At 41.1% G+C, this 14,154-nt stretch overlaps 1 protein-coding gene across 4 annotated transcripts in view; it reads left to right on the top strand.

Moving 5' to 3' along the window:
• The window catches only part of BTBD9 (BTB domain containing 9), a 495,597-nt gene that overhangs the window by 6,840 nt on the left and 474,603 nt on the right, over nucleotides 1-14,154 (top strand). Inside the window, exon 2 of one of the 4 annotated variants that reach the window (XM_058432661.1) lies at nucleotides 6,243-6,283. The exons of the other annotated variants lie outside the window; for them this stretch is intronic. Coding sequence (XP_058288644.1) covers nucleotides 6,281-6,283 — 3 coding nt within the window. The 5' untranslated portion in view covers nucleotides 6,243-6,280. The remainder of the gene's footprint in view (nucleotides 1-6,242; nucleotides 6,284-14,154) is intronic. 4 annotated transcript variants of the gene reach the window in all.

Genomic DNA, 14,154 nt, shown 5'->3' with positions numbered 1-14,154 from the left:
GACATGCTGTATTTGACCCCAGTTATTTTTTAGTTGACTCACAGGAGATCTTACATGAATATTCAGATTTCCCACTTTTTATTTATTTTTATTTTTTTAAAATAGAGACAGAGTCTGGCTCTCTTGCCCAGACTAGAGTACAGTGGTGTGGTCCTGGCTCACTATAACCTCGACCTCTTGAGCTCAAGCAATTCTCCCTTCTCAGGCTTCTGAGTAGCTGGGATGACAGGTGCATGCCACCATGCCTGGCTAATTTATTTTTGTTTCTATGTAGACAGGGTCTCACTGTTTGCCTAGGCTGTTCTTGAACTCCTGGGCTCAAGGGTTCCTCCAACTTTGGCCTCCCAAAGTACTGGGATTACAGGTGTGAGTCACTGCACCCAGCCCCACTTCTTTATGTATAGGTGCCAAGTTTTCTAGAGGAAGAACTGTACTTTTTCAAGCTAATGACATTTTAGTAAAGTCAACTCTTTTAAAAAATCCCTTAAAACCTCACCCCAACCAATGGATACCTGAGATTTCCCAGCTAATCTCCCTTCTCTGCACACTACTTATTCCCTCCACTTAGGTGTTTATTTTTAAACCTATTTACAAAATTAATACATTCTATTTATGGTTCAGTGTAGTTATTCTGACTTGCAAGGTTTTCATTCCTTGCAGTTTGACTAAGTCACTCTTTGGTCCTATTTTATACATTCCTGGAAATATAGACTGTAACTAGCTTTGTAAATGATAGTTAATTTCAGCTAATTTTACAAGAAATATTTCTATAAATTTATAATTCTGCAAATGGAATAACTATTAAATCAAATTCTGTGTTAGTTATCTATTGCTATGTAACAAATTATCCCCAAATTTAGCTGCTTAAGACAATAAACTTTTTTTTTTTTTTTTGAGATGGAGTTTCACTCTTGTTGCCCAGGCTGGAGTGCAATGGTGCGATCTCGGCTCACAGCATCTTCCGCCCCCTGGGTTCAAGCCATTCTCCTGCCTCAGCCTCTGGAGTAGCTGGGATTACAGGCAGGCACCACCACGCCCGGCTAATTTTGTATTTTTAGTAGAGACGGGTTTCTCCATGTTGGTCAGGCTGGTCTCGAACTCTGGACCTCAAAGTTCTGCCCGCCTTGGCCTCCCAAAGTGCTGGGATTACAGGCTTGAGCCACTGTGCCCAGCCAGCAACAAACATTTTTTAATCTTATGATTTCTGTGGGTCAGGAATTCAGAAGCAGCTTAGCTGGGTAGTTCTGGCCGAGTCACTGGTGAGTTGCAATCAAGCTTTTGACCATTGCTATAGCAGTCATCTGAAGGCTTGACTGGGGCTGGCGCTGGGGCTGGAGGATCTGCTTCCGAGATGGTATGCTCACATGGCTGTTGGCAGGAGGCCTCAGTTCCTTGCTGGCTGTTGGTAGGGGACCTCAGAACTTTCATAGGGTTGCATGAGTATCCTTACAACATGTCAGCTAGCTTCATCCAGAGCAAGTGATGCAAGAGAGAGCAAGGAGGAAACCATGTGCCTTTTATGTCCTATTTTGAATATAACACTGTTACTCCTTCTATATTTGATTTGTTATAACGTGGCACTAAGTCTAGCCCATACTCAAGGAGGAAGGCAGTTAGGTTCCACCTTTTCTGAGGGGAGAGTCAAATAATTTGTGGGCATATTTTCAAACAACCATCAGTCCTTTTTCCCATGAAGCCATTTCTTCAGTTGATGTTGATTGTCTCTGTTTTAGCACATGCAATAATTTTTCTGACTTGTATATTCATGGTATTTTCTGGAAATGCCCTGAAGAAAAGGTAGTGGTTTTTAAATTTTAAGGAACGTTTTCACAGATTACAGATTTGTTGTGGATTCCTTGAAGTTTTCTATCCATCACATTAGCTTTAGTACTAATGCGGCCAGAATGTTTTCATTTTTATCCTATTCTGTTCTATACATTTATTCTTATACAATTGTATTCATATTTAATGGTTTTAAATTAATCTAAAGTAGAACCAAACATTTCTAGGTAAGGTAATTCACTTTCCAAACTTTTAGAAGAAAAATGCTTGCTCAACCACTCTCTGATGGGACGTATTTCAGTTTCCATATGGTACAGTGACATTGGGCTGCATGGCTTAGATGAGTCTGCTAATTTATAATCCAGTCCTTTGGGTACTTTCCTAACTTTTCTCCTCAAGTAAGGTCCTAAGTAGATCCATTTTATTTCAAGTCTCGTTCTTTAGAAGGTGTATGTAGGACATAATTGGCTTAGGCAACGTTTTCGGAACATATTGTAGTTAGGTTTATATTTTGGCACTTTATGTCAGATGTTAACTTTCACTATCCTGACCCCTAACAAGTATAAATTACCTGCTTAACTCTTTTCTTCTAGTTTTTAATTTTAATCTAATTTTAGACATACAGGAAAATTGCAGGAATAGTACAAAGAATTCTTTTATAACCTTCACCACATCTCCCAAATGTTAACATTTTACCACATTTGTTTTATCCTTCTCTCTCTCCTTTTGCCCCACTGAACTGTTCAAGAGAAAGTTGCAGATATAATACCCAATCCTTCAGTGTGCATTTCCTAAAAACAAGGATATTCTCTTATTAACTGTTTTATAATCGTTAAATACTATCGTTGTAGCTAACCTATAGGCTTTATTCCTATTTCATCAATTATCGCAATTGACTTATCAATGAATACCCTTTACAGCAACAAAAACAATAAAAATCCAACACACAAGAACAAAGTGAAACAAAACAAAAAACCAGCCATGTGGTGCATTCAGATTTTCTTTTTTTCTTTTGGTCTCCTTTTTTTTTTTGAGACGGAATTTCACTCTTATCGCCCAGGAGTGCAGTGGTGCCATCTCGGCTCACTGCAGCCTCTGTCTTCCGGGAGCAATTCTCCTGCCTCAGCCTCCCAAGTAGCTGAGATTATAGGCATGCACCACCAGGCCTGGCTAATTTTGTATTTTTAGTAGAGACGGGGTTTTCACCATGTTGGCCAGGCTGGTCTCAAACTCTTGACCTCAGGTGATCCACCCACCTTGGCCTCCCAAAGTGTTGGTATTACAGGCATGAGCCACCACGCCTGGCCTGGTCTCCTTTAATCTAGAATAGTGCCTCAATCTTTGTCTTTATAACACTGACATTTTATAAGGGTTTAGGCCAGTTTTGTTTTTATTTATTTATTTATTTTTTTGAGATGGAGTTTCATTCTTACTGCCCAGGCTGGAGTGCAATGGTGTGAATTCAGCTCACTGTAACCTCTGCCTCCTGGGTTCAAGCGATTCTCCTGCCTCAGCCTCCCTAGTAGCTGGGATTACAGGCACATGCCACCACACCCAGCTAATTTTTGTATTTTTAGTAGAGGCAGGGTTTCACCACGTTGGCCAGGCTGGTCTAGAACTCTTGACCTCGTGATCCACCCGCCTCGGCCTCCCAAAGTGCTGGGATTACAGGCATGAGCCACCGTGCCCGGCCTATTTATTTTTTTAATAGTATGTCTCTCACTTGAGGTTTATCTGGTTATGATTAGATCCACATTATGCATTTTTGGCGGTAATATAGATGTGATATATTTTTCTCAGTGCTTCATTTGAAGATGCTAATGTTGATTTGTTCTATTATTGGTGATGTTAATTTTGATCACTTAGTTAAGATGGATTCTGCCTGGTTTCTCCACTGTAAAGTTTCTTCCTTTCCTTTGTAAATGGTATCTTCTGGGAGATACTTTGAGAGGATGTAAATATCTTGTTACTCCTCAAACTTTCACCCACTAGTTTTAGGCTCCATTGATGACTATTTCCTGAATCCATTATTGTCATGATTGTTGCCAAATGAAGATTTCCTAATTCCATCACTCCTTTTACATTTATTAGTTGGCTTGCCCCCATTAATTAACTAGTTAATTAATATCTCAGTGATCTCATGGATTCTTATGTTATTCAATGGGTTTAATGTTTTACTATGTTTTTTTTTTTTTTTTAAACTCATATTGTTCCATATTTGACCAGCCTTTTGAAGCTGGGTCTGTGTCTGTCTGTCATGTCCCCTTGATTCTTTGATCACTTTCTTATTTTCTGGCACAACAAGAGAGACCAGGTTTATCTCTTATTTTCCCCACCCCTTCCCTGGAATCAGCTATTTCTCCAAGGAACACTTGGTAGAAAATTATATTTAGAAACAAGATCTCAGTGCTAGGTGTGCTCACAGCTACTGAGGTATCATTGCTTCTAGGCTCTCTTAGGAAATAGATGTTATGGGTTGCACGTGCATGTGTGTGTGTATTCCACACCTTTCTATATTTTTGTATATCTATATTAAAAACCATGAGTTCATACTGACACCTCCAGTTTCCATGTATGTGTATTCCACACATTTCTATATTTTTGTATATCTATATTAACCGTAAGTTCATACTGACACCTCCAGTTTCAACCCTACACTACAGAGTTTATTCTACCCATTCCCCTTTTCATGTTTGTAAACACCTTTGTTCAACAGTAAGAACCTGACTCCCTTTATTGGCAACGTATTTACTTATTTGTATACTCCTAATGTACCCAGAAAGTAGGTTCAAAATTGTTAGCCCATACCTTTGTGAAAAAGAAACCCACTAACTAGAGGTTAGCATTTTAACAAATGTTAGTGTGGGGACCTGTAGTCCAAATACTGTATTCAGAGTTATAGGAGTTAGTACTTCTCTCCTCCCCTGCTTTCTTCTGTGTGGTTATGTTATTCATTTGAAATACAGATTGGTTCATTTGATTCTGTTTGTGTTTCATGTTAGGTTCCCCTCTCTCTATTTTTGATTTTATTTATTGTCCTTTTTTGAGTATGTGAAATGTTAACATGGTTCCAAAAGTTGAAGTTATTCTCAGAGAAGTGTCACTCCCATGTCTTCTGTCCCTTCTACTTTGTTCCTACCCACTCCCAGGTAGATAATCTGCTTATCAATAAAAAAGTTATGACCCTTTTTGCGCATGCCTCACAAACACACCTTACTTTAGGATGTATGAACAGTCATGATAGGCAGAGCTTCAATTTTAGTAAATAGCAGCAAACTGTTTTCTAAGGTGGTTAAACCAGTTAAAATTTTCTAGTTATTATCGATCCTTTTTAGTAACAGCATGAGCCTCACTCCTGTCAAGCCTGCTAATACTTACGCTGCGGTTTTTAGTTAGTACCTTGCTAAAGTCCTGGAGATGAAAATCAGCCTAATAAATCTTTGTAACATCTCATTGAGCAACTCATTTGTTAAAAAAAAAAAATCACTTTTTAAGGAGGTAATTTATAAAAATGGTACAAAATTTTAAAATATGAAAGCATTTACAGTGGAGATGAAGTCCCTCTCCCATCCTGACCCCACAGACATCTAGTTCCCCCTCTTTGAAACAGCTTACCATTGGTTCACTGCCAACACCGGTGCTGTTCTAGTGTTTGGGGATGCAGGGGTGAACAAAATAGGCCAAGATCTGCCTTAATGGAGTGTCCATTCTACTGGGGGAGATTGAAAATAATAAAGTTTCTTGCATATCTATTCAGAAATATGCTGTGTATATGTGGCATATTCTAATGTTTATTCTTAAGCCCATATGTATTGTACTGCATCTTGCTTTTCTCCCATTATATCTTGGAGGCTATTCCATATCAGTACCTTAATGCCTACAGAGTACCATGTCATGGATTTCTTAATACAAGCTTGTCCAAAGATGAGCCAATTTGGGTTATGAGAATTTAATTTTATTAGTTAGACACCCCTAATCTGGCTTATCAGCACCTCATTTCATGAATGCCACCTTTATTTTCTGACCTACATCATAAGCACCACTGTGAAGCCATCTTTGCTGTGGTGTAATTGGTGGGTTGGTGAAGTTCTCTCAGATACTTCATTTGCTGCTTTAAAGTGGTAATAATCTTGTATGCATTTGCATAGTTTTCATTGATTTCTTTGCTCTCTTTACTGGTCTGTCGCCCCTAGATTACAAGTTTAATTACCTAAACATTAAAATATGTATACTTTACTGAAGTAATTATGTGCCATTTATTTCAGTGGTAATTCTTTTGATGTGGAGAAATCACCAAATGAGTTTTTTAAGGAAGGTTAATTCTCCCAAGGCGAGATGACTGTGTTCTACTACTTGTCTAGCTCTTTGTGGTCAGTGCTTCTTTAGGGCCTTCATTTAATTCCTGACTTGTTTATCAGTGATTGAGAAACTTCTAAAATCACTCACACCTTTTGTTTTAGGCTTGATTACAGCAAGGAGCATGTAGTCACTAAGTGGAATGGTGAGTAGTCCCCACTATTTCTAACTTCTTCCATATAAATAATTAAATTCATGTAAGTTGAATTCCAGTATGGTGTGGCTCCTTTATGATAAGAATTGACCTAATTCAGGTGGAGCTGGGAAGGAGATGCCCAGGCAGCTTCTCATTCATCCATGCAAACATGTGTTACCTCTTGCTAGGTAATATTAGGTGCTCTGGGTCCAAATGAGAATCATTTGTGGTTCCTGCCCACAAAAAAACTTGTAGTCTAGTAGGAGACGGTTAATGGGTACAAACAAACAAACAAAAAAATAAAAATAAAAAGAATGAATAAGACCTAGTATTTGAAAACACAACAAGGTGACTGTAGCCAATAATAATTTAATCATACATTTAAAAAATAACTAAAAAGAGTATAATTGTTTGTAACACAAAGGATAAATGCTTGAGGGAATGGATACCCCATTTTCCATGATGTGATTATTATGCATTGCACGCTGGTATCAAAACATCTCATGTACCCCATAAATGTATATACCTACTATGTACCCACAAAAATTAAATAAGAAAAATTTTTGTAAGTATATGTGGAGCACAACGTTGAACAGTTGGCTGTAAACTGCATACTCTCAACTCTGGGGACATTGGCTTGGGCTCAGTCCAACAAATTGAAAGTCCTTGAAACTTTTGGGGAGTATAGACTTATGAGAGTTGGGGTCAGGTGCTTCCTCTGTAGCCTTCAGGTGACTCCTGTTCCTGAATGGAGTATAATTTGTTGTCAATGCAATATACATGTCAGAAAATGTGAGAAGGAAAATGATAGTATGAAATGACTGTTACATGTGAAGCACTGTATTGTGTCCTTCATATGTTTTATTTTATCCTCATAGTTACCCTGTGGGGGCAGCGACCATTTTCTAAATGAGGAAGTTGAGATGCTGTATCTCTCCTTATTCTGTCTCAGGTTCTGCCTTTGAATGTTGTGACTTTGAACAAGTCTCTCAGTTTTCTCATCTGTAAAAAGTCCTAGTTATGATGCTTGAATTCTTTTCAGCTCTAGGTTCTAGGAATCTGTGAATATTTACTAATAGTGTTCTTATATGGGCAGGAAAAAAGGCTATTCAGGGAATTACTCCCCCTTAGCGAATTAATAACTTAATAGTAACACTGTCAGGTTGTCCAGACCAAATAATTTATTTTCCCATCACAAAGTGAGTACCCATTATGTATGTGGCCTTAGAAGGCTACTGTAAAATAAATCAAGTAAATAGGCTTGGTGACAGGCTCTCCATCAGTTGTTACTAGCCCTGGGCACATGGGCAAATAGCTACCTGCAAGATTGTGTGATAATTTTAAAGTGTGTTATAGGTTAAGTGCTAAGTATTTTTATTGATTTAGGAAGTACTTTGGCATGTGGCCTTTAAAATTACCTTATTATATTATCATAAATGTTGACTAAGGCAACAAAACATGTTTACTATGGCCAACTTCACAGATGGGGTGAAATGGTGAAATATTTTGTAGCATGTATAATGAGCTACTAGATGATGATGATTTTCTCTTCATATCTGAAAAATGTGAGTTGGGAAATGAATTAGAAGCTTTAAAGGTCTACTTAATTGTGAGAATTAATTTCAAGAAATAGTGTCATGTACCCAGTGAGTACTTAATAATTGAGGAGGAGAAGGACAAAAGGGAAATTATGAAGCTTTCAAATCTAAGTCCATTTTGGAAAAAGGTTAGAATAAAAATATAATACTAATGTAACTATGAAAACTGCCTTACAACATGATATAAAAAAAACAAAATTAGCAAATACTAGACATTTTAAGATTAACTATTCTCCTAAATTGGAGTCCATGTATTCTAGGTACACTAATTCTTGAAACCAGTTCTTATTAGACATGGAATCTCCCCTCATAGGACATGATGAAAATTTATAGGAGTATCTTTGTCTTCTAATGTAATTTTATGAGATAAACATTATTTCATTATAAATTATTTTATTTTGTTTCTGCCTTACAGTGTTTTTTTTTTGGATGAGGAGTAGGATTTTGTGTACCATTTTGTGTACCATTCTGTTGCATAGTGTATTTTTATTTATTTATTTTTTTTTTACTGTGCTTGATTTTAGCCAAAAGGCTGAGAAGCAATTTTTAATTTTTTTTAAAGATGGGAGTCTCACTCTGTTGCCCAGGTGGGTCTCAAACTCTTGGGCTCAAGCAGTCCTCCTGTGTCCAGAGTTGGTTCCTGCCAGTGGGTTCGTAGTCTCCCTGACTTCAAGAATGAAGCTGCAGACCTTTGTGGTGAGTGTTATAGCTCTTAAAGATGGCACAGACCCAAAGAGTGAGCGGTAGCATGGTTTATTGTGAAGAGCGAAAGGACAAAGCTTCCACAGTGTGGAAGGGGACCCAAGCAGGTTGCAGCTGCTGGCTGGGGTGGCCAGCTTTTATTCGCTTATTGTCCCTTCCCGTGTTCCATTTCTATCCTATCAGAGTGCACTTTTTTCAATCCTCCCCGCAATTGGCTACTTTTAGAATCTGGCTGATTTGCGCGTTTTACAGAGTGCAGATTGGTGTGTTTTACAGAGCGCTGATTGGTGCGTTTTATAGTCCTCTTGTAAGACAGGAAAGTTCCCCAAGTCCCCACTCAACCTAGGAAGTTAGCTGGCCTCACTTCTCAATCCCCCCTCTAAACAGGACACCCCAACTGCTGTTGGGAACTGGGTGATGACCACTCTAGCTACTTCCTGCTGGATAGGGCAAAGAAGGGGCCCTGCAGTTGTAGTATCCTCCTAAGGGGAACTCTGTAGGCCAGTCAGAGGGCCAGTGGGTCAGTCCAGGGGTCCTTGGTAAAAGTTGTGACTTGAGCTCATTTGGGGTTCCATTTGTAAGACCATCTGTAGCTTGATGGCCTCAATCCTGGAGGAAACAAATTTGACAAGGAGTTTAAAAATACAGGGCCCAAAGGCAAGTAATAGCAAGATGACTGTCATGGGACTTAGAAAGGGGAGAAGCCATGTCGCCCAACTCCAGAGGTTGATATAGGAGTTTGAGAGGCGTCTGATTTCAGAGGCCTTTTCCTGTAAATGCTGGGCAGCGTCTCGTACTGTCCCTTACTGGTTAGTGTAAAAACAACACTCTTCCCCTAAGAAGGTGCAGAGTTCTCCTTTCTCAGCAGTGAGGAGGTCTAGGCCTCAGTGGTTTTGGAGAGTCACTCCTGCCAAAGAGTCTATTTGGGATTGTAGAGTAAGGATAGATTTTGTTATTTTTTTGCAAACTGTCTGAAAAATCCTTTGAGAGTGTGTGGTAGTAGGATAATGAAGTAGATAAACTAGCTATTACGGTTCCTGTAGCAGTGGCCATTCCTAACCTTATAAGTAGGGGTATTAGTTGTATGGCCCTGTGCTGACAGACTTGAGCTTTGAGGGGCACTGATAGAGTCTGATTTCTTGGGCAATGTCAATGTTGGGACTTAGGAAGACTAAGGTGCAGGTGCCTGTCCAGTTGGTGGGGAGGCAGATATAGGTTGATATTCCACATAAGAAGAATATGTCTTAGCTAGGTAGACAGAACTGGTTGTGTATGTTAAAAAGGTGTGTGAGTTTGTTGTTTTCATTTTCCCATACTCCTAGAGTACTTGCCAAGGTAGCTCTGGTGAGTGGCTGGAAAGGGGTGTTGGGAGCAAACTGAGTGGCCCCCTGTGTTCTATTTTCCCATTGGAGAAAAAACTGTTTTGTATCTACTAGGAACCATTCAAGAGAGTAATTGAAAGACGGGATGAGAAGGCATTCATTAGTGGTGGGGGTGCTGCTGCAGGGGGTCCAGGGATGAATGGTCATGCAGGGAGTATGTTTGCCATTACAAAACCCAGACTGTTTGTTAAGCAGGGTGACAAGCCGTCTGAATGGAGCTGTTTGGGTAACTGGGAAGTTACTATGATCAGTTGGGGCTTGAAGTTGTAGACTGTAATTACACTGATGGGATAGTAGGTGCCCCAAGGGCAGGCCTGATAACAGGTTGCGTTGGATGCATAAAGGGGCTTGGAAAGTTAAGACAGTATTTGTGGTTACAGGGCCATGTATAGGCTTTTCATTGCTTGTGTAATAGGTGAGGTTGGAAAAGTAAGAGCATAAAAGCTGGATCGCGCATCCTGTTAGGGTATTTTTGGTCCTATCAGAGATGGGGCCTGAGGATTGTGGCCTCCAGGTGCAGTGAAGGTAATATTGTATCCCTAGTGCCCTGGAAATTCCCTAAGTTACTGTGGCTTTAAAAGCCGGACCATTATCACTTTGTAAGCTTTGGGAAAGCCCAAATCTAGGAATTATTTCATGAATTAGGACTTTAACCACTTCCTGAGCCTTCTCTATCTTGCAGGGGAAGGCTTCTATCCAATTTGTAAAGTTATCAACACGGACTAACATAGTATTGAAATCCCCTTGACTTAGGCATATGGGAGAAATCCAACTGCCAGTGCTCTCCGGGATAGTGCCCTATTCTTTGTTGCCCCAGCGGGGCCTTACGATGGACCAAGGGATTATCCTTTGGCACACTTCACAGGCTTTGACTACTTGTCGGATGGTCTGGAGGAGATTTGGCCTTGTAAATAGGGATTTGGCCATTTGATGAGTGTTCTCAATACCCATATGAAAAGTTTGGTGGAGGGACTTAAGAATTTTCCACTGGCTGGCTTCGGGTATGAGTACGTTTCCCTCTTCTGTCGTTAACCACCCCAAGGGGAGAAAACTATGCCCCTGTGACAGTCCCCATTCTGTTTTGGTCGGGGAATACTGGGGCTTAATCTCTTGGACAGGGTTGTTCCATACCAAGGGTCCTTCCATAGGTATTTCTATTGGGAGGTTCTGCCTGGCAGCAATTTTGGCCTCAGCGTCTGCCCAACGATTTCCTTCTGCCTTTTCTCTTCACCTTTTTGATGGCTTTGGCAGGGTAAGACTGCCACCTCCTTGGGTTTTTGTACAGCATGCAGTAACTCCATGATTTCCTTTTGGTATTTATTGGGGGTTCCCCCAGAGGTTAGGAACTCCCTTTCTTTCCATATTGCAGCATGGGCATGTAGGATTAGATAAGTGTACTTGCTATCTGTGTTCACATTTATTCATTTTTTCTTTCCCAGTTCTAAGGCTTGGGTAAGCACCATTAGTTCTGCTAACTGGGTGTTGGTCCCTGGGGGAAGGGGCTTACTTTCAGGTACTGTTACATCACTAACTATGGCATAACCTGCCCTTCGTATCCCATTCTCCACAAATGAACTTCCATGAGTATATAGGTTAAAGTCAGGATTAGCTAAGGGGACTTCTAAGAGATCCTCTCAGGCGGCATAAGTCTGGGCTACAATTTGTTGGCAGTCATGCTTGATTGGTTCCCCATCCTCTGGGAGAAAAGTAGCAGGGTTGAGGACCGCACATGTGTGTATTTGAAGCACTGGTCCCTCAAGGAGTAGCCCCTGATATCTAAGCAGGTGGTTGTCTGATAGCCATAAATTTCCTTTGGCACCTAGTATGCCATTTACATCATGAGTAGTCCAGACAGTGAGATCCTTTCCTTGTACTATTTTGATAGGCTCTGATATTAAGATGGCCGCCACCACAACTACCTGTAAACAGTGAGGCCAGCCCTTTGCTACTACATCAATTTCCTTAGGTATGTCACTGGGTGTGGGGTTGTCCTGTGAGTCTGAGTAAGGATTCCAAGAGCTATTCCTGCTCTCTCTCTGGCGTATAAAGAGAAGTTTTGTCCTGTGGGAAGGCTTAAGGCTGGAGCTTGTACGAGGACCTGCTTTAAAGTTTTGAAGGCTGTTTTTGCCTCTCGTTCCCTTTCTACTAGATGACTATTTGCCCTCTGGGTCTCCTTGATTAGAGTATAGAGTGGCCTGGCCATCTCACTGTATCCAGGGATTCATAGTTGGCAAAAGTCGATGATCCCAAGGAACCCCTGCAACTGTTTTAATGTCTTAGGGCGAGGACAAGCCAGTATAGGCTGTATTTGTTCTTTGCTGAGGGCCCTGGTTCCTCTGGCTAAGATTAGGCCTAGATATTTGACTTGTTGTAGGCAGAGCTGGGCCTTCGATTTAGATGCTTTGTACCCTTGATTAGCTAGAAAGTTCAGGAGATCTAGACTAGCCTGCTGGCATGAGGCTTCCAAACTGGTAGCCAAAAGTAAATCATCCACATACTGAAGGACCAGAGTGCCTGGACTTGAGAAGTGGCCTAGATCTTGGGCCCATGCCTGACCAAACAGATGAGGGCTATCCCTAAACCTGTGAGGCAAAACCGTCCACATAAGTTGGGATATGTGGTCTGTGGGATCCTCAAAGGCAAAGAGAAACTGGGAGACAGAGTGCAGGGGAATGCGGAAGAAGGCATCCTTGAGGTCCAAAACAGTGAACCATTCTGCTTCCTCTGGTATTTGAGAGAGCAGGGTATAGGAGTTGGGTACAACTGGATATAGAGGAATTACTGCCTCATTGATGAATCTAAGATCTTGCACTAGTCTCCACTGACCGTTTGGTTTTTGTACTCCTAGAATTCAGGTGTTGCAGGGACTGCTGCATTTTCTTACTAACCCTTGAACTTTTAAATATCTGACAATATCCTGTAATCTTTTATGAGCTTCAGGCCTTAAGGGATATTGCCTTTGATAAGGAAAAGTGGTGGGGTCTTTTAGCCTGATTTAGACTGGGCAGGCATTTTTTGCCTTTCTGAATTGTCCTTCCAATGCTCTGATTTCAGGGTTGATTCCCTCCTCAAGTAGGGGGCAACAAATGGGCAACTTGTTCCCCATATTCATATAGATAATAGCTCCAGCTTTGGCTAATATGTCCCTCCCTAATAACGGTGTGGGACTTTCAGGCATAACAAGAAAGGCATGTGAAAAGAGCAAAGTCTCCCAATTACAACTGAGGAGGTAGGAGAAATACCTGGTTACAAGGCTGTCCCAGGATTCCTCAGATGGTAATGGACCTTGGGGACAGCCATCCAGGGCAGGAGATTAACACAGAAAGCCGTGCCAGTGTCCAGGAGGCAGTCAATTTCCTGGCCCTCAATGGTTAAACTTACCCGGGGCTCAATGAGTGTGATGACATGAGCTGGTGCTTTCCCCAGTCACCCTCAGTCCTGTTGATGGATTATCTGGTTGGGGGCTTCTGGCCCAGAGAACCTTTGTCCTCTGGGGCAGTGTGCCTTCCAGTGATTGCCTCAGCATAGTGGACATGGGCAAGGGGGCGACTTGTTTCTCATTGGACAATCTTTTTTAAACTGTCCTTGCAAACCACGCTGATAACAAGCCCTATGGGGTGATTGGCCTGCTTCATTTTCTGTCCTCTCTGAACCACCAAGGTTTGTTTGTCTGAGGGCCATGACTAAGGCTGTGGCCTTTCTCTTATTTTGCTTTTCCTTTTTGGCCTTTTCCTTTTGGTCCGTATTATAGAACACCAAGGTTGCCAGGTTTAATAATGCCTCCAAATTTTGCTCAGGGCCCAGGGCTAGCTTTTGGGAGCTTTCTCCTGATATCTGTGGCCGACTGGGTAATAAACTTATCTTTTAGGATCAATTGATCCTTGAGGGAGTCAGGTGACAGAGGAGTATATTTTCTTAAGTTCTCCTGTAGCCACTCAAGGAAGGTGGTAGGATTTTCTTCCTTTCCCTGAGTTATGGTGGACATCATTCAATAATTCACGGGGTTTTTCCTAAGTCTCCTTAGTCCTTCTAGAACACAGGTCAACAGATGTTTGTGACTCCAGTCCCCATGATCTGAGTCTGGGTCCCAGTGGGGATCCATACTGGGGACAGCTTGCTGACTGGTAGGGAAATTGTCCCTTTCTTCGGCTATCATTCTGTCATTTACTTGACTAAGTTACCAGGTATCTGCAAACTC

This window comes from Hylobates moloch, unplaced genomic scaffold (genome assembly GCF_009828535.3).
Source record: "Hylobates moloch isolate HMO894 unplaced genomic scaffold, HMol_V3 SCAFFOLD_20, whole genome shotgun sequence".
Classification (NCBI taxonomy): domain Eukaryota; kingdom Metazoa; phylum Chordata; class Mammalia; order Primates; family Hylobatidae; genus Hylobates; species Hylobates moloch.
Note: the sequence above shows the minus strand (reverse complement) of the source record. Positions and strands in the feature narration are given on the sequence as shown.